Source organism: Podarcis bocagei (genome assembly GCF_964188305.1).
Source record: "Podarcis bocagei genome assembly, chromosome: 8".
Lineage (NCBI taxonomy): Eukaryota > Metazoa > Chordata > Lepidosauria > Squamata > Lacertidae > Podarcis > Podarcis bocagei.
The window spans coordinates 29,701,144-29,728,861 of NC_138133.1; the positions used below are offsets into that span (position 1 = coordinate 29,701,144).

General features: G+C 42.2%; 1 protein-coding gene across 10 annotated transcripts in view; it reads left to right on the forward strand.

Annotated features, from left to right (window-relative positions):
* Positions 1 to 27,718, forward strand: part of PHACTR1 (phosphatase and actin regulator 1) — a 262,469-nt gene that overhangs the window by 131,010 nt on the left and 103,741 nt on the right. The window contains exon 1 of one of the 10 annotated variants that reach the window (XM_081206389.1): positions 9,268 to 9,652. The exons of 8 other annotated variants lie outside the window; for them this stretch is intronic. In XM_081206389.1, the coding sequence (XP_081062515.1) occupies positions 9,400 to 9,652 (253 nt within the window). In that variant the 5' untranslated portion in view covers positions 9,268 to 9,399. Of the gene's footprint in view, positions 1 to 9,267; positions 9,653 to 10,188; positions 10,359 to 27,718 lie in introns of those variants that run through there. One more of the 10 variants, XM_081206395.1, reaches the window with a different exon arrangement.

Sequence of the window (27,718 nt, forward strand, 5' to 3'; positions counted from 1 at the left end):
CTATAGAGTTTGTGTCCTTGCCATACGTATACAGAGCCCTTATAAGAGAGGCATTCAGTGAGCAAACGTTGAAGTCAATAAAACCAAATTCTTGGTGTGTACTGTAACATCTCCCTCTGTCATGTTGAACTGGCTGTGGCCAGATTTGTAGCTGCTTTGGAGCTTCCAACCTCCTCTCCCTCCCTCTTTGCTTAGCTTTCCACAAGGCAGGGGTGTTATTTAAAGCTGTCGCTTTGCCTTTCACCCTGCTGTTGAATGTGATGTTATTGCATGTGTTCAGGATCTGTCTCTCCCAAATGTTGGAATGAAAAGGCCAATTAGAGTGAATTAGACCATAGTGTTCTGCTTTTAAAAATGACTTGTCAGTGCAATATTCTGCGAATTTCTTTTAGCTTCCTGTTGCAGACAATCATACTGTCGGAGCCTTAGTTGTGGGAACTTGGCCCTCCTCAGAGAAATGCCAGGCCCATTTCCTGAATTTTCGGCTTCTGTTGTGACAACAGCAATAGAACAGGAAAAGATCTCTACCCTTTTTTCTTATGATGAGCAAGCCCCTGGAACCAACGAGACTTATTTCTGAGTAAACATGCATAGGATTGGGCTGTTGGACTGCTCTGTTTCACTTTTTTAAAAAGTATTGCATTTAATTTTTTGCCTTTCCTCTAGGCCTTCTCATTCCCAGTCCAAAATCTAACCCTACACTACACAGGTTATGACTTATGCATTTCTTTTTTCAAAGGCTCTTGAAGTCTTATCATAATAAAATTTCAATATGAAAATTACTTCGGTTGGCCCTGCTCGGGTAAACTTAGGCCTCCCCACCCTGCTTAAGAGCTTTATAGCATTTATTTAAAAAAATTAGAACCTGATTGCAGTTCTGTTGTTCAGAAAGTATAAAGAACATCTTCCATACAAGTGGTAAGTTTTCATATCCCTCCTGCTTTCTAATGTGATGAAGAGTTCTGGGGATATTTTGTGACATTTTGGCTGGCCTAATAAAGATACTGCCTTAAAATGGATTTTTCTTATGGACTGACATGACTATCATTTACTTTTTGTACAATCTCTTTCTCTAACCATACATAAAAGAAATGGGGGGGGGTGAAATTCAGTTTGAAAAGATAGTGATTGGTCCGTCAAGCATTAATACTGCTGCTCAGCCTCTATTCATGTCAAATATATTTGTTCTGAGCTCATCCAGGGATGTATACAGATTGCAGCAGCAGTGCTTAGCAGTTTGTCTCTTTAGACCTTAAATTCTCTTTATTTACTTATTTAGAATAACATTAGTTTGGATGGGGGTGGAGAGAGAGCCTGAGCAGAGCCAGGCTGAAAGAAGGAATTAATCACAACCGGTTGACATCCATTAGAAAGCAAGTTCTTTTGAAATCTCTATTCAATTACATGTTCTATAAAAGGGTAACTTTCAGTCTCACAAAACCCCAGAGGTTAGATGTGACGAGGCATGCAGCGAAGGGAAAGAGAACAAGCAAACCTCATCTAGGAGCTTGTGCAATGGTGTTATTATTTAACATACGGCAATACGTTGCTTTGACATCTTTTTTTAACTATAGCTTATTTCTTAAATGTGCCACTTTTAAGTTTGTATCCAAAAAGCACTTGCCTTTTGTTTCTCTGTGTTATGCATTGTGTGGGTGTCCCTTCTTTCTTAAAATACACAGGCAGGGACTGTACCCTCTGCGCCATGCTGGCAGCAGCTGTATACTTTATAATTGCCAAATCACTTGAGAAACGCTGGCAACTAATTAGAGCTGATGTTGGAGGATAGAGCAGTGGCTTCTGTGAACCAGAAGTTCAGGGGCATCCTGAGTTCGGCTATAGTTGTAGCTTCTGAAAATCACTGCCTCCCTCCCTCAATGTGGCAGGCAGCAACATTACAACAGAAGGAAAGTTTGGGTGAAATATGAGAGATCCAGTTTGAAGTTGCTGCTCTACCAAACCATGCCAACTGCTTTGAAAAGTTAGTGGTGCCACTGATGTGAGGCACATTAGGCCATTGTATGACTCAGCTGTGGGGGACAACAACTTGAGAGGCGCCAAAAAACGACACAGGAGACTGGGAGAATTAAAAGGGTCGGCATAGGTAGGGAAGAGCAAATATCCGTGGGAACTACTTAGTCCAGTGGCACCCATTTGAACTGGCCATGTGAGCAGCCACTATCTGTGTGTGATGTGCAAATCTTGCTTAGAACCAATTTCACCCTCATAGCACATACTGTAAATAGGCAGCAGTATTGCAAGGGCAAAGGGCTTATGCAGCAATGTGTTTATCTGCTACATGTATAACATCACAAGTATTTAGCTCATTCTGTGATGATGTGTTTGCAGGCCTCTACATGCAGTTCTTCATGGTGTGAAGCCAAACAGGATCTGATCTTTTTTAAAAAAAAACAAAACTTATTCAAACTAGTTTGGTGAACTAGAGAAGTAGCCAAGTTGGGGGGAGGTGAAGAGAGAGAGAGAGAGAGAGAATGTTAAACTATGATATAATGCAAGCATACTGCAGCCTACGTGAGATTGAGCATCATTTACATTCATGTCAATTTATTTGTGGCACATGTTATTCCAAAAGCTTGCCTAAAGGGAGAGTGTAGTTAAAATTTAAAGCCTTTGCAGGTGTTAACATTCAACCCACTAAACCACCTAGCTTTGGGCAGCAAACACCAAAGAAAATAAATAGTCATTCAGGAAATGTGTGTGCTTCACCTAATATCCACAGACTTCTCCCCATCATATATGGAATTCTTTCTCCTATCAGCCACATTCTTCAAGACCAACATCCTGGAATCTGTGTCCATTAGAAAATAGAAACAGCACATATTGAGAGGCGTTCTTGAGGCTTTCTGCAGATAACTTGTTAAATTATTTAATGTAGTGGTGAAGTTAGGTAATTTTAGACTCTGGACTTACTACTTCCCCCACCCCCACCCCTCGCCCAACCCTGATCTTTAGATAGTGAATTCGCCTACTTCTGAATGTGGTAAACCAGCCCTTCTGCACTGGGGAGACCCTTCTGCTCACTCTTCTGAGTGGGGCCCCCCTGAAATTCCACTCCAGAGTCCAGCCCTGATGCTACCACTAATTTAATTAGAATGATACCACTAGATATCACTGCTCAAGTTCAGTTTTGAAAAACCTGCTGTTGTACCTGCAGCATTTAGTATTCTTCAGTGTGGTGCTGTGACTGCATTTGTTAGTTCATGACAGGGCCTTTTCAGTGGCAGTTCCTCATTTGTGAAATGCTGTCTCTGGGGAGGTGCATCTGTCCCCTCATTATTGAGCTTCAGGAAGAATTTAAAAATAGCTGGGTTTACCCAGGCAGTTGTTGGCTGAAAGACAGTTTCTGGCAACCTGTTTTTATTTATTTTTTAAAATCACTTTTAAACTATTTTTAGATTTTTATAAAAAATGTTTTAATATTGATATGTTTGCCACACTGGGCTCCTTTGGGAGCAGAGGAGGAACATAAATAGAATAAATAATGATAACCTAATTTATCCTTAAAACAACCCCTCAGAAAGCTCTGTGGCCAGCTAGGGATCTGAACTCCAGTCTTCCTGAGCTACACCACAATGCCATATATCGGCAAAACAGCCAGACACAGGGTAAAATTTGCCCACCCTTCAATTTTGAAAGGAACTGAAGTGAAAACGTCAGCCAAAAATTTGCAGAGAAGAAAAAGAAAAAAGCATTCGTCTTACAATGGTCCAGATGTTTTGCTTAGAATAAGCTTCATTGACCTGGAAGTGCATCAACATTCTCATTGAAGCATGGTTAATGCTTTTGATAGGGTTTGTTTCAGGATGTTTGGTTTGAATTCCAATGCCTTTCACGTTGCCTGCAGAGTCATGCAGAGAGAGCATTTAAAGATGAGGATGTTGTATAATTTTAAGCATACGTTTATATGTATAAAGCATGTCATGTGCAGCTGTTTCCCCTCCCCAGCTGTGAGATCAATATTCTTCAAGTAGTTATATGGTAAACCTTCTTTCCCCCACATTCTGGTAACTTCAGTTTAGTAAAAATCTGAGCATATTCTCTATATCAGAAGCGAGCAATCTCCTCCCCTTCCCCACCATAAGAGATACATGGGGGGCGCAGCATGGCAGTAGGCAAGACCATTCACACATGCACAGCCACACTCATTCACATGCACTTTCTGTTTGCTGTCGGGGGACCTGCATACTGAGAATTAATTCGTGATTTGCATGCCTTCTGATTTGTTTCTGGGAAGGTTGTACGATATCAGATCAAGCAATTGTTTCCCTTCACTTTCCAGTGCATTTTCCTGTCACTGCAAAAAGTCCAACATTTTGGAAGTGTGCTTATTGTGTGAGAGTGCCAGATCCACTTTAACTAAGCAACCTGAATTTGCCAGTATACACCTTAATCCCCGCTGCAAAATAACAGTCTGGACTACCCTCTCTCTCTCTCTTACAGTACCTTTCCCTCCCTTCTTTCCCTCTATCCTTTCCCCTTCTGCCCCTCCTTAAGTTTTTTTCTCAAAAAAACCTTCTATTTCAACAACCGCCGCTCTTCCACCATTGCCAAATGAAATGAAGTAGCACTATTTTTTTCTGTTTGGCACCCTGAAAGCAAGGCAGGCATTGCAAGCATGAAATAGATAGAATAAAACAGTTTTCCTTTGGTAATATGAAGCAGAGCAACTAAATGAACCAGTTTTTCTGTCGTCATTCCCTTCCCTTCGCCTCCTTAAAATCCACACCATAGAGAAGTGAAAGGGCTATGCCTAGAAAAGCCCACTGATTTTTTTTTTCCTGTTGCAGGCATTGAGTTTCCTCTTTCAAATTTTGAGAGCTGCACTGTCCCTGGAAAAGTACATAGAGTTGAAGGGGGGAAATGGGAAAGAGTGTTGCTTGCAGCAGCTTCAACTCTGCTTGTGCAGGCATGGCTCTTTCCCAGTTCTGCCTTCATCTCTATACAGTGGTACCTCGGGTTACAGACGCTTCAGGTTACAGACTCCGCTAACCGCTAACCCAGAAAGAGTACCTCGGGTTAAGAACTTTGCTTCAGGATGAGAACAGAAATTGTGCTCCGGCGGCACGGCAACAGCAGGAGGCCCCATTAGCTAAAGTGTTGCTTCAGGTTAATAACAGTTTCAGGTTAAGTACGGACCTCCGGAACGAATTAAGTACTTAACCCGAGGTACCACTGTAAAACTTTACAAGCTGAGTGCCCATCTCAACCTCAGAGTCCAGTTTTTGGCAGGGATTGGGGTTTGGGAGAGATCCCAGGGGGCCACATGCAGCCCACAGACCATGGGTTGCCCTCCTCTATGCTCTATACTCAAAACATTGTATTGAACTAAATTCAGCTCAGCGTAGACCCATTAAAATTAACATAGCTAAGGTAGTCGAGTCCACAAATTTTATTAGGATTACTCTGAGAAGAACTTGGTTGAATACAATCCAGTGAATGTTCAACCCACCTGAGCAGCCAAACAGGTCACCGGGTCACAGCTTTCCCCATTAGGGTGAGATGCATTGTATTTCTGTTTAAATTATAGTAACTATTTCTAAATATATTTACCTGTGTTCATTCAAAATTGCATATGTAACTTTTATGCAAATCTGATTCCATTTTGTCCTTTTTTTTTACAGTGATGTATTTTCTCTTTTCTAATGATGTGTAGGTGCTCACCTAACATGCATTCATGAAAGGTGAGACTGCAACCCTATAGCTGATTATCTGGGGGATAAAAGCTCTACTGAACTCAGTTGTACTTACTTCTAGGTAGACAGGTACAGGATTGTACTGTAAGTTAGGAGCAGGGCAGAAATAGCAGGCTGTGGGCATTATGTTTTGCAAGGACCTAAATGTTCTCCAAAGAGGAAACATGTGTTCCAGCATCTCATCCTACCCTCCACCAAGGTTCCTCAACCTTTGTCACCAAAGTCTCTTCACATACATTTTCATGCTGTGCAAAAGAGCTTACATTTGTTCAGAGGGGGAGTGAGTTTCCAGAGAATATATTAATTATACTGTCAAAAATGTCTTTCCTTTATTTCTGTGCTTTGCATTCTAGCCAACCAAAGGTCACAAATAGAAACAGCATTCTATTCATAGAGTAGAAATTGACTTGCCTATTATTATTTTTTATGTTCCTGCTAATTTGAGGGGGAAATTTAGTGCTACGTGATTGACAACTGGTGCTAAGTCAAGCAGAGTGTAGGCAGATTCTGTGAAAGGCTCCACTCCCTTCTGCAGAGCTACCTAAGTCTTCCTCCACAGCAGCCTCTCTGCTTCCAGATTGCCCCAGGTGGTAGACATTCTCTCTTGTTGAGGACAGGTTCAGAGGCAGCGCTTTTTTCCCCAGCCGGAACTCACTGGAACTCAATTCTGGCTCCTCTCAGGTGGGCGCGATTGCCACTCTAAGAGGCGTTCGTGGTGAGTTCCGGTACCTCTTTTTCTAGAAAAATAGCACTGTTCAGAGGGGCAATCTGTTCACTAGATTTGTGGTTGTTTTGCTTTTTCCTCCTTCCCTTTTAGGGACATGATTACTTTACAGTCCAGTCCAGACTGAAATGTATTCATTTGAATTTATTTCAAACCCCACAGAACATAGCCATCTACTCATATTTTCTTTTGCAAATTTATTTATTATTTATCATCATCATCATAATAATATCAATGTCCACACCTGACGCTATGAAAACTTGTATGGTGTGATCCCTGCCACCCATAAGCCTTGCCTCTTCTGTGGCCTCCTTTGGCACACAGGAAAACAAATGTCCCTCCCATTTGTAAGACATTGTGCTCTTGCAGTTCCATGTTCTTATTTATGCTCATATGGACTTATATTCACCACAACACAATAATATATATGCATTGTTAAGCAAGTTTATTCTCTCTTCCCTCCACCCCCGCCATTTGTTGGCTTAATATGACCTCGGCAGCCACTACTGTACACCAAATGCCCCCAAACCTGTATGATATTTTCCCCCCTCTTAACATGCATAACAGATGTTTGCCCCAATGGACCGCTCTGTTTATTTTTCATACATGCCCCTACCATTCCCCACACATTCATTCCCCATGCTTCACACTTCCTCCATCAAATATGCTCCATCCCCCTCCAGCGTTAATAATTATTTCATGTGGTAATGGTATTTTCCAAGCTTTCGTGTTGTTTTTAATGAACCGTCTTGAGTTTCTTCTTAGGGAAATGCAGGGTATATAACATTTTAAAAATATAATAGCACATTTGCTGCCTAGAAAGTTAAGTCCTGTCAATTGAATTGCAAGCATACAAGATGCTAGATGTTGCACTGAGTAATGTGAAAGTTAGCAGCTTCAGTGCAGTTTTCTGTCGCCATCCATTTCCTATGAGCAAATCTGATGAGTCAATTGGGGTGGGGGACAATTAAACACCTGATTAAGTTATTGTTTAGGGGTTTTGCTTCCTGAATTAGTGTCCCCCGCCCCCCACCAAAAAAACCCCCCTCATCTTTGGTTGGATGTGCATCTGTCAGTTGGTCTTTGGAATTCTTAATACATATGCAGATTGCAGTTTTTAATTAAAGCTGGAGGAGAGGAGTTGTATAGTTGCATAAATCTGCTTTTTCTGCTGTCACAATGCAACCTGATTTTTTTTTAAGTGCTCCAGTAACTTCTGCTGAAAAATGAACTCCATTTACTCAATATTGTGACTCATGTTTTTTTTAAAAAAACAACTTTCTTATCCCAGTATAAGATAATGGAACGTTCCTCTGTTGTTTGTATTCAGCAATGCCAGTTTTCCCTTGGCCTCTGCACATTCTTGTCTCTTCTTGCATCCTCTGTGGCCTATCTTTTAAAACACACAAATGGCTATTTCTGTCCAGTGTTTCACAACGATGCCCATTGATAGTGGCTGGCAGGGCCTAGTGACATCGGGGCAAGCTCTTCAAAAATGGGAATCCTCCCTCCCTGGCTAATGACGCCCAGGGGTCACCAAGAAGAGCAGATTCTCCAAATCCCTTGCCGACTGCTAATCTTGGGATGAATGCCCTCTTTTTATTCCCATCACCCCTTTTTGCAAAGTGCAGCTGACCCCAAGAGCTGCAGTATCTCCCTTGGATACTTATAGTCTAGGCTGGATCTCCCCGCCACCAGTAGCCATCACAGTGTGACCTAAGCCAAGTCCAATCTTTTGTCTGTCACTTTGCTGTCTACCTCACTCAGAGAAATGTTGTCCTCCCACACCGCTTAAGTGGGGTGGCTCCCTCTGCTAAAGCTGGTGCTTAAGCAATGAGACCACAGTGGAGAACACAAAGGAATTGAAAAATGTGGCTTTAGTGCCCAGGCACACTTTCCCTTAAGTCCATACCTTTTTGCCTCATTTTCAATTTGGTCCAGGGCTGGGTGTTCCCACTTGTGATTTTTGCCTTGGGTTTTACTTGAGGAAAGACCCCTGAAACCCTGTGTTTTCCCTTTTATTCTTCCTATAACCAATAGTCCACTTTTCATGTGGTCATCAACTCTGCTTACCCGTGGCAGAGAGTCAGAATTGGGGTAAATCAGAAAGCAAGCTAATCAGAAAACCAGATAACCAGAAAGCAGATAAATCAGAAAATCATTTGACATATACAAAAGGAGCCAGGACCCTTCCAACACACATGCTTTGCATATACAGTATTTCATTTGATCACAATTTTTATATGAGGACTAATAAACAGGGAAAGGTAAATAAAATAAAATAAATTTAAGCATGCCTGGAAAACTGAAACAAATATCCTGCTGGGGTAGGCAGGGAAAGGAAGTGGGAGCTCCCAGGGGGGAAAATGCAAATTCCTGTACAGGAGCAATTTTAGGACCAGTTCAGAAGAGGGACAAATTTTTTATTTGGGTTTTCCACAGATTGATGTTTGTTCAAATTCAGCAATAAATAGCAGGTTTATGGGGGGGACGGACCTCTCAGACCCGTGATAATAGATCAATACAAAATACTAGAAATTGCAGGACAAAGAAAACACGGGACTGTTATGTGGGTCGAAGAGTGCAGCCCAGTGTTTGCCTTCTGCTTGTGCCCCATAGAGGGGAATTGAGAAGGAGGGCTCTTGTAGCTTGCCAGTGAGTATGTGTGGCATTTGTTTTGCAAGGTGAGATGAGGTGACACAGGTATGGTTGGAGAAGAGCATCCTGCAGCTCCAATCATTCTGATTGGTTAAGGCAGCAGGGTCACATAGGTCACTCAAGGCTCGGCTACGCTTCCCTCCTCTCTCACTCTCTGCCTCTTCCCCCATCCTGTCCTCTCTCTCCCCCTCCCTCCCCCTTTTAATCCTTGTGTGTGATGGGGGTGTGAGAGGGAGAGTTGCGTGTGTGTGAGTGTGTGTGTGTGTGTGTGTGGCAGAGAGAGGCTAAGGCGAAAGTGAGCGGATGGCGGACTCCACACACACCAAGCAGCCTGGGATGCTTTCCTTTTCATCCCTTTCCGGCCGCAGGGATGGCTCCTCTCCAGACCAGAGTGAGGAGAAGCCTAAAAAAAGAGCTTTCTATCTGGTGAGGATGAAGCCACTGAAAGAGCCTATTACGAACAACAACAACGTGTCTTTTGTGATACACTGTCACATAGGCAAGGAGATCAAGCACATATGCAGCAACTGCAGTCGCGGCGAGGAAGCCCGTGACGGTGAGTGCTCTGATCTTTAGTCTGTATTATATGAGAGAGAGAGAGTGCGAGAGAGAGCATGTTTTTCCCGGTGGTGATTGTGTATATGCATAGGTGCCTGACTCCCAATTACTGGCTGCTAGTAAGCTTGCTACTTAAGGGACTCTGGGAGGAGGGAGAAAGTAAAGGCAGGGAATAAGATGGGTTTGGCAGCTGTTTGGCATGCCAAGCAGAGGGAAAAGCACAACGGTCCTTGTTTCTTTTACCTTCATTTGCCTTAGCCCAGCAGCACCCAGAGAGCAGAGTCCTCCTCTCCTTATAGCTGCAACAGAAACGGCTCCGTGAATTGCTTGCTTTTCCATCTTCATCATATTGGCTTGCTTAAACTAGTCTTTTTCATCTGGGCTACAGCAACTCCCCACCCCCTCCTTCTATCAACATGCCGCAGTCAGAGTTTACTTGACTTAATTATTGGAATTTGGGAGAGGGCTTTCGGTGGGATCAGTCTCGTGTGACACCCCCCCCCCCCCCGCGCGTTGTGTCGCTACCTACAAACACGTATACTGGGATGTGTGCAGAGTTCTTGGATGGAATCTTACTGGAATTAATGTGCCACCTTTTGTATCAGACGGTTGCCAACTGCTCTCCCCACTCTCCTCTGACACTACTGAGTGTAACATTCAAAGAGGGGTGCATTCAGATAGAGTCCAATAGGGGTTTTATACAGGTATGCAGTTCTGTTCTGTGTGTATCTCTGTAAAGAACAAACGAAATGTTTTTGAATGAGCAATGAGAGCGTTTTAGGATTTTGCCAGAGTCAGCAACTTAAAGAGGCAGAAAGCTACAAGAAGGCATAAAATCCAGCCCAAACAAAAACATCTTTGGGGATGTTGCCAGCCATATCTTCTTGCCAGGGGATTTGCTATGGGATTTTTTTCCTTTCTTTTTTTTTTTTTGGTCATGATGTTTCATGTTTTATTTAAAATACAAATGCGCTTGAGTTAGAAGCAGCTGAGTTGGGTAAGCTAGCAGAGATTGTTTCCTGAAGGTCAGTGAAAGGTTTTTGATTTGGAAATGTGAGTAGGGGGGAAAACCCACATAACTCTCAGAGCTGTTTGTTATCTGCAGTTGTCACCAGTTTAGTTCAAATTTTTTAACATTTGGGATGAATTTTGCATTGTTAAAAAGTAAATTTATTCATTCTGTTTGGGTGAATCAAATATTTTATGGATCCTGGCAGTTCCTTGTCACCCAAAGCAGGGCAGTTGCAATGAAATAGTTGTGGTGGTTTGTTTCCCTCCCACCCCTAAATGTATTTCACAAATGCAGATATGCTAGCATAATTACTTTCTTTATATTAACTTACATGGTTCAGCTTTGTGGGGGGCAACAGTAAAGGTTTTTTAAAAAATAGAGTGTGATCTAAAATGTTCTTTCAATTGCACTACTGTACCAAAGATGAGCACTTGGCCTTTCAGTATATTTTGCTCTGATTTCCGCCCCCTCCCCTTCTGCTTATTATTGATGACAGCAGAGACCACTGGAAATGGAACCTGAGGATTTGCCAGGCAGGAGCAGCAAGTGCCTTAAAACCTTAGCATGATTCATTTATCCCTCCTAAAGCAGGCTAAACCACTGATTTGAAATATACGCTGACTGTTTTAATTAAATCTGCCTCAAAATGTATTTCATCAGCCCCATTTATTATCACCCTGCCTGGACTCGGATTTCTAGAAGCTAGTGTAAGAGGGCAAGCGGAGCTATTCTTACTTTAATGTATGTGAACATGCATGCTTTTAAAATATAGTCTCTGGTTCCAAACACATTTCAACAAGCTTTACAGAGGGACAATAACCTGACCTTTTTGATGTCAGTCAGTAGAGCTTTTACTTGGCAATAGAATATTTAGTAGTGCCACATTTGAGGCTGGAAAAATGCTAACCATGGAAATGTGGAAGGGCATGACATAAATGGAGCCATCCAGTGGATAATTTTTTGAGACTACTTGTAATGTTGATTTCATTAGGACCAGGCACATCAGTTGTATATTGCTGGTGCCTGTTGCTGACAGTGGAGGGGTCCCTTCAGTGAGGAACTTATCTCATGAAACCAAGCTGAAACAGTGTACCTATGCTTTTCTGCAAGTCCCATTCACTTCAATGGAATTATCTGTGGTGTTTTGCCCATACCTTGTAAACACAAGGGATACGAGTCCTTACCACAGCGTTGTAGAAATGTAATTTGTTGGTGATTTCAGAGTAGCACACGTTTTCCTGGAATGCATCATAAAATAGAATATAAACAAGCTCTCTGGATGGGGGAAGGCAGGTGTTTTGAAAACTGGGCATCTTCTTCCTCGGAGGAAGGAGTCAGCAAGGTTCCCATTCTACAGTCTGTTCCTTTTTTGGGCTAGGAAACAAGCACTCATGTCCTGCTTATCAGCTTCTCATAGGTTGGCCAGTGTGAGAACACAATGTTGGACAAAGATGGACCTTTGGCCTGATCCATTTGGACTTCTTATGTCCTCAGTGTGTTGTGTTTCAGACACTGCCTTATTCTTCCTCTGACCTTCCATCTTTCTTCTTGCTTGGCTTTCTGTTCACCATCATAAGAAGAAGAGGGTGGAAGAAAGATCCTTGTCCGAGGGCTGAGTGTGCATGTCACACCATTGTGGCTTTACATTGCTTTCCCACCCTTGCTGGGGTGTGACTCCAACCCTTTCCCCTTGAGAAGGAAACATTAAGCAGCAAACACCCTTCATTCTTTTTCTGCATCTAGACCCTTCGATGTACAGGTAAAGTTGATGCCTCACCAACAATGAGCAGTGGGCTGGAGAAGACAGACAAATCTACAAGGCCATTCTACATTTTCCCTCATAATGTGAGGGTACGACTTCTTTATATCAGTCAGTCTCATGGAAGTCTATTCCATGCCCATCACCTACGCATGATATGCCTCTTATGGTATTGGATCAATGGCCCAACTAGTTGCTCTCCAAGGACTTGGTTCTGTGCCTCCCCTGCAATATAAGATTTTTTACTTTTTTAAGAGAAGGAGCGATAGAATCAATCTGGGAGCTTCTTTTCACAAAGCACGTGCTCTACTGTAGTACTGACCTTTGAACCCTTCCTGTTTTCCTTCACTCCTACCAAGATGATTGCCAGTTTTAGTAATGAGCCTTCGCATTTGAGCTGACCTTGATGCCTAGGATCTTTCCAAAGATTGCAGTAGGGGCTTTACACTAGGAGTCTGCACTACGACTATTAAGATGTGGTTTGGACCCTGATTTTGTGCTTTGGAAAACAGTTCGCCTCGGTCCAAGACATTCTGTTAGGTTGCCTGTTTTGATTCAGAGTATTTTCCAATTCTGAATCATTTCCATCCATTCATTACTGGGAAATCAAAAAGCGACTACAGGCAATGACAGATTTATAGTTGGCCGCGCAGGTGTGCATCATGGCAACCCGGAAGTGGCCAGAAAAGGGGGCATAACAGGCTTATTGTGCTCTGCCATTGTGCACAATGACCTGGAATGCAACCCCATGCAAATCGTGGGTTGTCTGCATATTATTTTGACAGAAGTGGATGAAATTTGCTAGCAAACTAGCCCCCCTCAGAGTGGATAAAGCCTGCCAAATTACAGGCAAATAGGTCCAGGTGCTTTTGCACTGGGGACCTTTAAAATTTGATTATTTTTTTAAAACGAAATGTCTGTAACTTTTGTATTTGGGTGTGGAATTGGATGAAATACACAGACAAGGTCACCTTTTCTGAGTACGTTAATCCTAACAAAATTCAGAAGGGTAGCTGCATTGACTTTCTAGCGAGGGCAGCTGTTACAATTTTAAGGTGGGTGAATAAAGGAATCACAATATCTCCCCTAGTGTTTTGTGGGCAATTGGTCTGAACATGGCAGACATGACTAATTGCAGACAAATAGGTTTAGGGCTTTTTGTGCTAAACATCTTTAAAGTTGATTTTGAGGTGGGAAAAACAAAAAGGGAATTATTTGCTTTTTCATAACTTCATTCCCTCTGATTACAAGCTTGATTTGTCAGTCACAGCAGAACTCTCCCTCCACTCTGGAGTCTGATCTCCTTTCTCTCACCATCCCACCCTTGTGCTTATACTAAGCTAGATACATCACTTTCGTTTTTAGTAAAAACTTGTTTGCTGCATTTAGGGGGGAAAATCACCAAGGCACCATGAACGTTTTTCATTGTTTGGGGGTTTTCTTTTATTGGGGTTTTTTCGGGGGGTCCCTGATATTTTGTTGGTTGCTTTTCCATATTTGGGGCAGATTCTCCTCTATTTTGGTTTACCATAGATTTTTGTGCCTTTTGAAGGGGAAATGTTCATGGTTTCTTCTGGCTGACCTGTTGTGGTGTTCTCCTCATGGGGCTGTCCTTGAAGACAGTCCAGGAATTGCAACTAACGCAAAATGCTGCAGCAAGAATGCTGGTAGGGGACTGCAGACCACAAACATACTGCTCCTAAATTACTTCTACACTGGTTACCAATTGTTTTCTGGGCCCAATTCCAGCTGCTTACCCTGATGTTTAAAGTCCTAAATGGCCTGGGACCAAAATACCTGGAAGAACATATTCTTCTATATCAATCTGTCCATGGTTTAATACCAGCAGATGGAAGCTATCTTGGTGATCTCTATGCAGGATGTGGAAGACCAAAGAAAGGCCTTTTCAGTGGTGGCTCCTTTCATGTGGAACTCTTCCCTCTACTGAGAGGTGTCTGTAGAATTTTAGGTGGCTGATTAATATGCACCTTCTTCAGTGGATGTTTGAAGGAGATTGGCTGAATGGATTAGTTGCTGCTGAAGTTGACAGACCGCCATTTAGTAAGTTGTTGTGTTGCGTACTTTAAGGACAGTTTATAGAGATTCTTTTTATTTTATTTGACTTTGTTGTAAACTGCTCATGTGGCTTGTGCAAACAGTGGTATGTACAGAATACATATTTAAAATGTATTATATAGATGGAATTGAATTTCAAATGTTCTCACAGGGAATTCCTTAAGGAATACCACACCTAATCTCTGCCAAGTGGTAGCAAGATTCCAGGGGGTTCTGGGCGCTTAGCCAGGGCAGTGTTTCTGTTGGGAATTCAGGCACATCGGAGACTGAAGTGTTTTAAGATATGTGGTTCATATACACCTGACTCTAGGTGAAGGAAGTGAGTTCAGGAGGGGCTTGTCCCCTTCAGCAGCATGGCATTGGAGTTCAAGGCATCCTGCACACTATTCTTGTGTCTTTCTGTCTTGGCCTGCCAAGATGGTTCTACCCCATATAGCCTCCGCCTGGTCTCTCCTTTCTCCTTCCCAAAAACATCTGCTAAGCCGTCCTTCCCCTTTTCCAAACTTGTTTTTAAAAAGGGATACACTTTTCTCTGACATCATGCCCCCCATCACCTTGGAAACCTCCCAAATCTCCTGTTTCTGTCCGCTCTTCAAAGTGGGGGGGGGGGATACAGGGTTTTTGTTTTTGTTTTGCATTGCCAGTGGCCCTCAGTGGCTCAGTACCTGGCTCCCCTTTGCTTCTTAATGGCTCTGCACTTAGCTAGCCTGGCCAGACTGGCATGCATATGCTAACAGTTAATATTTGGGATATGAAGGGGAAATATAATCTAAATACCTTTGTTCATTAAATTCTACCATTCACAGACTCTAGCAGTTATGAGAGCCCTTGCACCAATAAACTCTTGTTACCCCAAATCTGTAATGAGCAAGTGTTCACCACAAATAGAGTATCACAAAGTCTCTAGATTGCAATTCAGCCCCATTCCTATATATTTGGTCCTGCAGATGTTGTTGGACTCCAACTCCCATCAGCCCCAGCAAGCACGGACAGGTGCGAGAGATGATGGGAGTTGGAACTCCAGCTACATCTGAAGAGCCACAAATTTCTTATCCCTGATTTCGGATACTAGAAAGACATAAAGAGCCGTGGTGTTCCTCTGGCATACCACAAATTGGGGGGGGGGTTATACAAGGGCTTATTGGGAAAATATAAATGTTTGGCCACACAACGTTCGACCAAGGATGATAAAGGCTTCCGTGCTTATTTAAGCAAGCATGTTCTAGCTATCAATCCCCAATAAATAATAACATTTCGCTATGAACCAAGCCAGCCCAGAGAAAAAGCTAGTATCCTCATTGACGGCCATAACATTACTTTTAATGGCTGGCTTCAATGAGCTCAATGTCTAGGCATCCAGCTTTTAGCTCTTCAACAGATTCTCTTTGTGGCAATAAGCAAGTTTGTGCTCTGTGACATATCCCTAAAATGTTGAGCCTAGCGCTCTAAAGCATTGCTATTCGATGCACCTCTTCACCCTGGCTTGCGGAAATTGAAAAATTGATTTTGGTGTCTTCCCTGTAATTTGTTGTATTGGATTATTGTTTGGGGGTGATGAGTGGGGTCTTTGATGTTTATCATTGTTTTAATAGCATTGTGCTTTTTATATACTGCAACCTTTCCTGTGAAATTCTGGTGAAAGGTGTGTAAGAAATATGAGAGATCAGAACAAACTAAGAATAAGAACAATTTTATTTCAGATACCTATGAAAATCATAATCAGTAAAGTACCATTTACATAGGTACCCTTTCTAGAGAGCTGTATTGAAAATGGTTGCAAAAGAAGAGGGCAAAAAAAAAAAAAGGATAACTAAGTTATGTATATGGAGGGCACTATTGTAATAGTGTATTTACTCCTCTGTCCTTTAGTTCTCTTGAATGTTAAAATATTGTCTTCAAGGATAATGCTACATGATTTTACGCAGAAATCAAGCCAACATTTGCAGTCAGATCCTACACTTGGCTCAGCAGATTGCACAGTTGTGGGATGCTCATTTGTGAGGAATCAACATGTCAGCTTTGAACTCTCCTCCCAAAACCATAAGTGTTTTTCCATGGAGGGAATCCATAACTTGTGAAACATCCAAGAGCCTAGACCAGGGGTCAGCAAGCTTATCGTGCCTCGGGCCAGTGTCTCCAGTGCCGATCGCGTGGCAGGTCGGGGGAGCATGTGCCCATGCGCGTGCGCACACGCTATTTCTGGCGCACCTCCAGGTCAGAAGAGCACTGGAAATAGCTTGTGTGCATGTGCACGGGCCTCCTCCGACCCGGATGTGCACCGGAAATAACGCTTGCGCATGTGCACAAGCTGTTTCCGGTGCTCCTCTGACCCAGAAGTGGGCAGCCTTTGCAGTGCAGCGCCGGTAAGAGCGGGCGGTGGGGGGTCACCGCGGGCCGGATAAATGAGTCCCTCGGGCCTTATCCGGCCCGTGGGCCTTAGTTTGGGGACCGCTGGCCTAGACCTGTCACACACTTTGCGATCCTAAGCAACCTAGGGAAATTCGAAACATTTACTATTCTGCTTATATCCCACCTTTCCTCCAAGGAGTTCAATGTGGTACATATGGTACCCTTTTATCCTCACAACAACCCTGTGAGGTAGGCCAGGCTGAGAGACAGTAACTGGCCCGGGGTCACCTGCTGAGCTTCATGGCTGAATGGGGATTGAACCCTGGTCTCCTAGATCCTAATAGTCCAACACACTAACTGCTATACCACACTGGTAACATACTGTTTTTAGTTTCCAGGTGCAGCTTGAATATTGTCACTGCTGTTGCAAAGGCAAGCAGAAGTTTGATCTATGAACCTTTCTTCCCTAAAGGAAAACAGATTATTGCAATTCCAACCTGGACTTTAGGACTTTAGACTCCTGGGGCAAGGGAAAAAAAGCTTTGCAGTTAAATAAAACACATGCTATTAAATAAAACAAGGTGATTATTTTGCTGCAAAAGTAATTATTGAATCAAATTGCTGTCTTCAAGGCAGCCTGTAAACCCAGCAGTTTCTCTCCATGCATCATTTCCCTCCCCTCCCCATTACGAATTTGCATACGGCTCAGGGTTTTTTAAAAAAAACATTTCTTGCCTGACCAGCTCTAAAGCGAAGATAACAAGAGGCAGCTGCTAACAGTCTGAAGCCATCTAAGATCACACTTATTCAAAACAGCCCTATTCCAATCTTAAGTGCATCCTTAACAATGGAAGCAAAATTGACAATAGTAACCTGTAAAATGGAAAAGCTGGCCTCCAGCTTCATAATAGATAGTATTTAGGAGAAAAGAATGAAAACAAAATTAAAAGGATGTGCAGCTCTCATTTCCATGAGGCTTAGTGTGGAGTGTTTTCTTTTTCTTTTGCTCACATCTGAGGGCCTAGTTCTCACTGAGGTGGTAACCGTGTCAGGATTGTTCTGCCTCTGACAGGAGGAGGTGTGAATTCAGGAACTCATCTATCCTCCCCCACATTAAAATGATGTGCTAATGTGCATTTATTTATTTAATTTATGAGCCACTTCCCACAGGGACAGTCGGAAAAGACTTTCACAATAAAAAATCATAGAAATAGATATTTTTTGACTTGTTAAAATCAAGTGATAATCTGTGGTACTGTGCACGCACGCAAAGCCCCTTCCTCCTCCACAACACCAAAATAATAATAATAATCACCACAAAAATGAGGGCAGAACAGCAGAATAAGACAGTGACGAGAACTAAAGCATATTGATGCCCAAATGCATGAGAGTACAAAAATGTTGCCTGGTTCTGGGAAGGTGTCGATGCTGGCACCAAGTGTGTTTCCCTGGGGAGAAACCCACATCCTGTAATTTACCACCTTGGTAAGAATTAGACATGCATTTCACATTGGTTGGCTTTATTGATTGATTGATTGATTGATTGATTGACTGACTGACTGACTGACTGATTGACTGATTGATTGATGAACATTATATCCCACCCTTTATCCAAAGACCACAGGGTGGCTTACAGTATAAAAGCACAAAATACATAGGAAAAACAATAAATAATAATAATAACCCACAAAACATTTAAAAGACCATAGCTTGTTTAATCAGCTCAAGGTCTGGGAATTGGACAATAGAATGGAGCAATAAATCTTCTCCATTGTCAGCATGTTGATTAAACAAATTTCGGGTATGTTATTGCTCTCCTTTGTTTGGCAAATATACCTGTACACTTGAATAAGTTGCCAGAAGTACGATAAGTGAGGATTTTTCAGCTGATCTTGTAAGGCATTTGTACTGCCAAGTCCCACTAAGATTTCCATTTATTGTCAAAGATCCAAAAAGCCTCCTTGAGACCACGTGAGTAAGACTGATGGGCTGAATTACTTGCTCAAAGACAGTCTGTGCTTGGGACTTTGCAAAGGTGCCCTTCCCCTAGGAGAGATGGGAAGCCTCTGGGGTATTGGCTGAATGTACGGTTGTGGAAGCCCATGAGTATTTGTAATTTTGATGTTTTCTCCGACCTTAGACCCATCTGGTTAATTTGAGTAAATCTAAGATACATCTGTTTAAACCAGATGTAACTATAGGGACATTCATGTTCCGGGGTACCCACACTTTTGGCGCCCAGTAGCACATCTGGGAATCTAAGAAGCTGTCATGAGCACCACAAAATATCCATTTCACATCAGAAAAACTGGCTATGCTTGCAATGCTCCCCCCACAAAAGGCAAAACACCTACCTTTGCAAAAAAAACACAACAACACAAATTTTAAAACGAGCAACCGCTACTACCAAACAACCCAAAAACATTTTTACTGAGATACAGCGTAATGTAGTTGTTAGAGTGTTTGGTATTGCATGTTGTGGAGGATGATTTTTAGTTTGTTTTAATCCTAGGGCTGAGAGAATGAGAGGACTAGTTACATTTGCCCTTGTATAAAAAAAAAGGTTGAGTAATCGGGGAGGGAAATGAAAAGGTCTTGTGCATTGTGATGCAGTGATAATCAATTAAGTGTTACATCATACTTGCGGATTACAAACAGAACAGAGCAGTGGGGACTGAGCTGATTATATGTGCGCTGCCGGGATCTTAAAATGGATTCAGCTGGCAAGTTGTGCAAATAAGGAAATAAGCACAATTGCCTCCAACCATGGGATTTTTACTTTTTTTTAGGGTATTCATAAACTCCTTTACCAAGATTTAATTTATCTGCCTTGGGCAAGGAAACAATTAATGATATTTGTATAGTATAGTCCAGCCTTAAATAATTCATAGCCCAGTTAACTGCCCCTGGCAGAAATTTGAAGATCCCTAAATCAAACGGCTGCACACAATCTACTCCCCGCCCCGGGCTGTGGCTGATAGGGAAGAATACAATTGCACATCCATTTGGCAAATCATACATTGGAGTATCTGTGGGTCTTCTGACAGCGTTGGAAGTCATTTGGGCGTGAGAGATGTAGGGTTTACATTGTTGTCTTCTTGGGAAATTGTATGCCACTCCACTTCTTGCCTGTCTTTTCACCTTCATTCAGAGCCAGATCACTTCAGGGAAAGGGCGGTGCCCTTTGTCTCCTTCAAACTGCCCTGTTGCAGCCATTAGCCCATAGGCCCTTTTTTGCAATACAAATGGAGACTGGTCCATTTATTTAATACGTGTATCCTGATGTAGACAGTTTGCTTTCATATGAAGCTGTGAGAGAAACTAGATTGTAAAGCTGTGGTTTGTGAGGAGGAAGGGGAGCGAGAATGTATTAGGGCAAGGTGCAAAACATGCACTCTGCCCCGTCCCCAGCCCCGCTTCTATGTCATAGTTGACCAGGCAACAACTCTATATTTGTTCCATCCTCAGGCTTTATTAAGCATGGGAACTTGCAGTGCCATAGGTTTGTGCCTTTATTTGCATTTACTTATATGTTGGCCTGTACACCAGCCTTTCTCAGTCTGGTGTCCTCCAAATGATAAGAATGTTGAAGCTCCGGGGGAAGGATTCCAAACTGATAATCAATAAATAAAATAAAATAATCTGGCAACACTACCCCATTTCTACGCTGGCCTGTATGCAGTGGTTTCTTTGTCTAAGGCTAGTTCACAATTGCTACCTGCATGCTAGAAATCCATCAGTCCTCTTACACTTGGGTCCCTAATTCATCGCCAATGTAATACACTTGGAAAACTCGGAGTTAGTCAGTGGAAACAGATTGGTTGTCTTCAGTAAAACCTAATACAAACTGAAAACATTGGCCTACTAGAATCTTTCATGGCTGATTGGCCACATCCAATCTGTTGAGAGGTTTCTGCAATGGGGGAAACCAAACCTGAAATTGCTTTTGTTTTGTCTAGAAGTGTATCACCAAAAAGTAAATCTTATTTTTTTAAATATTACGTGTACCTTTATTTTATTTTATCTCAGATTTACAGTCTGAGATCCACATACGCTTGGTGGATCTTCATATTATCTTGGCAAATCCTTTATAAGATATTAAAATACACCCACATCAATAGCACCCACAACAATGTACTTCGAGTGGCTGGGTTTCTTTTCCCATGTTAGGAGGATAGCAACTGCAGAAACAAAAATCTCAAAGTCTACAAATGAAATACAAAACATAAATCTATTACCACAAAACCATTATGGAGATGATCCAAAGGATATACTATCTCTCACATATATATCTTACCCAAAACTTATATTATGATTCTAAGAGTATTCTAATCATTTGTCCACAGTAGATGAAGACATCACTCCAGCCATCCCCTTATCACCACTTCTGCACTAAAATCCTGTAGCTGTGCTTCTCCTCGTATCAAACATGTGTTATCAAATCCTTAGGACTTATCTGATTAGATCCTGTAAATATGGATAATATAAACAACTCTGGAGTTAAAACCTATCTGCACTTTTATAATTTCAACATGAACAAAAATTCAATACTTTTTAACAAGCTGGGTAGTTATAATAACTGTTGACTTGGAAAGTAGACATTGTTTCTAGTGCAAGTTGGCACTGCGTTGTGGTATGGTGTTAGCAGTGTGTCTGCCTTCATTTCAGCCAGTTTTCTTAGAGTTCTCTCCTTGTCAGGATGCAAAAGGTGCCTGAACTTAACATTTGAAGATCAGACCCATTTTTAAGTAGTTGTTTCTTCTATAAGCCCCCATTGTACTTGTCACCCAAATGATAGCCTGTTTTCCAGAGGAAAATGGAAGCATCTTGACCATGGTGGGGTTGTTTTAAAAGGTAGGCCAAAAAGAGGGCATCCCATCATACTTATTGCATACGGATTCAAAGTACAACAATGATCTTGGGACGATTTCTTTATGTCAGTAGCAGTGGGGCATGAGCCACGCAAGATGCTTTTCATTTTTTATGGACAAAGGAGAAAGGCTACTGTGCCTGAGAAGTAACAGAAGTGCATAGCTCAGGATTACTGAATGGAACAATATTTTCCAGATGTTTGGCATGGCTGTTCAGCTGGGTTCAGCTCTCTCTTTTCATGTAGCCAGGAAGGAGAATAAAATCTAGCTTTCAAGTTTTGTGGTGCAAGAACAGGATATTAAAAGGTTCTCGGGAGGAGAAGATGTACATTCCAATAATTTTATTACAGATTGTGTATGCCATGATCATTGCATGTATCTTTTCAAAGTACTGAGAATTCTTTGTTTTCAGGGCTCTTTGGTTGTAACAGGTTTGAAGCATCTTTAAAGATGTAATTTAAATATGCCACTTCAGAAGATCAAAGTATATTTGAAGGTACTGTTGGGTTCATACTCAGAGTAAGGTCCATTGGCATCATTGGATTTCCATCAGTCACGAGCAACGTATTTTACTCTGAGCATGACTTAGGCAGATACCGCCTGTTGTCTGTCTGGATGAAGATGGTCTAGAGTTAGACTGTAGCATTGCTCAGGCCAATGAGCAAGCCTGACCTAGAAGCATGGATGGGCAAGGGGAGGTGCAGGAAAAAAACCACCTGACCCATTCTGACCTCATGTTGAGGCTTCCTAGTTCAGTTGGAGGGTCTCCCGCTAACTTCTCCAGAGAAGTTGTGAACCGCTCTGAGATCTACGGGTATAGGGCAGTATGCAAATATAATAATAATTTAATTAAAAATAAAGAAATAGGAGTGTGGTGATGTGCAAGCTGACACTCCACCCTCCCAGTACACATTTGAGACATCATTCAGATTGCAGACTACCGCAGCTTTGACAGGTATTTGCATTTTGATTCCTTGGCATGTCTAGTAATTCAAGCAGACTGCAGCATATCAAGCGCCAAGCATGGTGCATCGCTCAGTGAGGAGATCATGCTTTGCATGCAGAACCTGCCAGGTCCAATCCCCAGGCTCTCCAGTTAAAAGGATCTCAGAAAGCAGTGCTAGAGAAAAGGCTGCTGCTCAAGTCCTTGGAGAGTGACTGCCTGTCAGGACAGTACTGAGCTAGATGGACACAATGGTCTGAGTCCGTATAAGTTAGCTCCATATGTGATTTGCCTCTGTCCCAGTCAATGACTCCAGGTAACAAGCATGTGTTAAGAGCTATATAGGCTGCTATAGAGAGATGTTTTGCTGCCTGGTGTGCTATTAATCCTTTTGTTAACTAAAGGGTCAGACATTCTCAGATTAAACTATCGCTAAGCAGATCTTGATGATACTATAGTCAATAATTTGCATAGTGATGGAGCCTCCAAGTGCACATTAACAAGATAAGTAGGTTGTAGAAATGCCATTGTGGTCTGTTGTGTCCATAATCCATAGCTAGGAACATTCTTCAAGTTATTTATGGGCCATGATGGTATCACTCATCCATGTTATAAGGAGGAATCTCGGCGTATATCACCTGAAGATATAATGATTCTGGAAGAAGCTGTGTTAAAAACAGTTAATACAGTGCATTCTGATACAAAACTAAATGTCTAACACACTGGCTAATGTTCAGTTATGAACAAAGATGTCTAATGTGATGTGATTTATTCTTAACTGGGTGAAAGATTAAACAGCGCAAAGATACCTTATGCCAAACTTCCAAAAGAACTGAATATTATGACCTGCTTAAAATATGTTGATGTTGCACAAAAGAAGCAATAGAGAGCTCCATATTAAATGGTGTTCTTGTTACAATTACCGAAAGGACAGAAAAGGAATAAGGTTGTGGGGAGGGGGAGAAAATGTTGGTGTATGTTGCTGATTTCCATCTCCTAAAACTGCAGTTATCCAGAAAGTCTGTGATCCTGCGTCATGTAGACTTGCATGTATATGTTTATACTTAAGACTGTGACCTAAAGGATTGGGTTGCCTGATGTCTTCATAACCTAAACCCAACAAATACTGTAAGTAGTTTGGGACTAAGATTCAGCAAGTAGGTTTTAAAAAATTAATTTGTGGACATATACTTGCAGGATAAAATCCATCCAGCCCCAATTGGTTGCTTCTTTTTAGTAAACAATTGCTGATCTGGAAGGCGATTGTGTGCTACTGTGCTACCGATTGACACAGATCTTATTTCGCTAATGAAGTTTGCATATCCGTTGTTGTAAAAGATTGATATTCAATCTGAAGCCCACTCAAGCATCCCCTCCATCTCTGCAAATGTCACTGGCGGTGTCAGTTTGTCGCACGAAATTTTAGAAAGTAGGTCAATTTACTCTACATGGATCTTAGTTTTTCACAAAAAGTCAGAGAGATTGAGCTAGTAAAATTGGGGTGGGGGAGTTCTGAGAAGAGCATATACTTATTATCACAGTTACTTTCATCTACCACATCCAGTGTTATTTGTTGAAAGTGGTCTACAAACAACCTTGTGCCCTTCATCGGTTTTAGTGAGGTGAGAACAGCCTATTGAGTCTCTGCATTATCACAGAGAAGAGTTTCATTAGTCTCACCATTTCAATCCAATTCTAAGAGTGCTAAAAGCTGTGGTTGACCTTTCTCTGAGGGCTATTAGGCACAATCCAATCAAAGTTAGACATTTAAATTACATTGATTTCAGTGGGAGAGTTAAACGTATCCTTACCTGTCCCATTGAAATGACTGTTTATGGATTGTGTCTATCATTAAGTATTTCAGCAATGTAGACCAATTTGAATACCACTGAAGCAACACCTACTGTTCTGCTTGGAGCAACAGCCACAGCAGTGCTGAAGAAAGACTTCAGTGGCACCCTGGACAGCTCCAATGGCTCTGGCAAGAAATTCTGTAGGAGCAGAGCTCAAATGTTGTTTCCGCAGCTGTCATGGTTAGGCTAAGCCTTAAACGAGAGCCTATATCAGAGAGAGCCCAGATTCCTAAACTGAGGAATCATGTGCAAAATCTGTACTTACTCCAAAGACACACTTCATGATCCATCTTCTTCCCCCAGCCGCTATCGCCTACCCAAAAACCTTTATAGGTTCTTGGCATATTGTGGAAAGGGTCTTCCTTCCTGATGTGGCAGCTCCCTCTGACGTTTCCTCCTCTAGCCAGAGCTTGCTAGTGGCACATAGATAGACTCTTTCTATCTGATACATCTCAGGTTAAATCCTGTAGGCCCACTGTGGTCTTGAGTTCCAATACCGTAATTCCTTTTACTCTTCCAGTGGGTATAAACTGGCAAGTCTAGGTAAATTTGCAGCCTCGAAAAACACTTTCACATCTTTTTGAACAGAAAGAGTATGAAACAGAACCTGCTGTTAGCAGTTGATACCACAGCCCACAACTATTTCATAATGGTTAAGAACTGTAATTGATGCTAGAGTAGGGTCAGATGAAGAAGCAAAAAAGATAATGGCAAAGAGCTGATATGCTGAAGCAGCTTTTTAAAAACAGTTTTATGCATAGTGCTATATATTTTATTGAGATTGTGCTCCATATTATAATATGCACTCATTTATTACCAGCTAGCCATTAACTGGAAAATACTACCTTAGGAAATGTACTGAGTAAATGTTAAACTCAGAAAAAGCGTATGTATTAGCAAAATTTGTACCTGGGATTGTTGTAAATTTAAGAAGATGAAGCACTGTTCTTTCTCTTAACACAGTGTGTGTGGGGTGGGTGTGTGTGTGTGTGTGTGTGTGTGTGTGTGTGTGTACTCCATATATATACTCATATACTGCATTTTCCTATAACCACTTCAGGACAAGAACAAATTCCATGTAGGAAACCTAAATAAATGCTTATGCAGGAGTTGATGAGAACAGTGCTATCTCTGGGTGTGCTTTTGAACCAGCAGATACATTTTTGGCCTTTGAACCTGGTGACTACCTAGGTGCACATTCCAATTTAACCATTAATTCATTAACTTGATCACATATTTGTCAGCATCGCCCTAGAGCCAGTGCGCCAACTGGACTCATGCACCTCAACCCCGACTGGGCTAGGCGAGCTGGGTAGCACCGCCAGAGACCTCCTTTCTCACAGGAACAGGTCACAGTGCTGTGGACTCACAGCTTAGAGCTGAGAGCACCGGATTCACTGTCTCAATAATACAGTTGTTGCGCAGCAGAGTTTTGCAGAGTCTTGCAGAGTATAAACCACTCGGAGAGCAGCTCTGTAGAGTATCTTCCTTTTATTTTATAACTACAACTATGATACAAAACTATATACAGAGCTGAATATTCTAAGCATAAATCAATGCTACACTGAGAGTCTGCAGCTGCTCTTAGCAGCAATCTTATCTCTAGGATCTCTAACACTCTCACTCTCTCCGATACACTGACTGACTCTCTCTCACACACTCAGATATGTTGCTGGGCAGAATAAGTAGATAGGCAGGACACGCCTCCTCTTCTCTCTGGAGTCAGCAGAGACCATCAGGAGATGGTCAGGAGATTCTTGGGTATGGGAGGGGTGAAATCTCCTCAATATTGAGCTTGAAGGTCCCATTAACAGTGTGTGTGTGGTAGCTAGATGAAAAGTGCTGGGGGGCATGAATGTTTTGAATGCCTAATATCAGGAGCAAGCAAGCCAGCAGTAAATCCCATGAAGTAAGTAGAGTTTATTAGAAAAAATAGGATCTCTTCTTCAGTAGGTCTTGCCCCTATGAAGTCATTGCAGAGACTGAAGGTCCCCTCCTCCCCACAGGGTTCCAGCCTCTTCAGGCTTCTTTCCCAAGCAAAAAGACTGTACCTGCTCCTCCTACTTCATGCCTCTTCTGGTTCTGGGACACCAGGAGGGAGGGGAGCTTGTCACAGCAGGAGAGGGGAGACCCTCATGCCTCTTAACCTCCCGGCCTCCCTCCTCTCCTGCTTCAGCTTCCTCCTCTGATTCTGGACTGGTATCTGCCACAGACTCTTCCTGCTCACTAAACCCTGTTACCTCTTCAGCTTCTGTCCCCTCCTCCTCCCAGTCTGCTCCCTCTTCTCCCTCTGACCATTCATCTTCATTCCACCACCAATCCCCTGGTTCTGCACCTTCTTCCCTTGGGGGTTCCCGCGGCTAGTTCCTCCCGCCTGCATCCAACCAGTCCATTACATCCATGTTGAATTCATTGTGTGAAATGGACACCACAAACAGAGTCCAGCTTTTGACACAGCACCACTACAAACACAGTAAAAAAACATTTTTGTGGTGATGTCCCAAAGCTGAAACCTTGAGGGAATGTACATAACCCGTCCGCCAAAAAACAGTGGCCAACATATATAGGATTTCCCCACCCTAGAAAGTACATGTAGTGTCATGCTTCTGATCCGTAAAGTGGAATTCTCTCCCAGATTTCTCTCAAGAATAGATATGAATGAGATTTATGAAGCCTATTGCACCTCTGTTGTAACTGTGTTTTGTACTGCAGCCTTAATAAGGTGAACTTTCTGTGACACTTTGCCTTTACTGGATTTCTGTTGATGTGTTCTCGGATATCTCTCTCAGCTTAAGGAGAGAAGCAGCATTTATCCTTGCGCTGAAAACATTGACGATGTTGCCCTTTTCTGGTGTGGATGGTTCAGAGGGGTTTTTATAGAAACCCATCCACTGTAGCAAAACTCCCTATTGCCTCAGCAGGCACCATATAATTAACGTAACCTTCTTAAAAACAGTGTTGGGCACATAGCAACTGTGATCTGAAGTGTGTTTTTGAAGCTATAATTGCAGCCCATTGAGGAATTGAGCACAAGCAACTGGTAGCAGGTGGTTGTGTGGACATGATGCACTAGCTGCTTTTAAAGTTTGTCAGTGATGGGTTTTATTATAGAAGTCAGGCTGAGTAGCTATTCTCACAGCACTATTCCCAGCTGGTGAAGAAAGATTTTTCTTATTGTTATTATTATTCTCTGCACAGTTT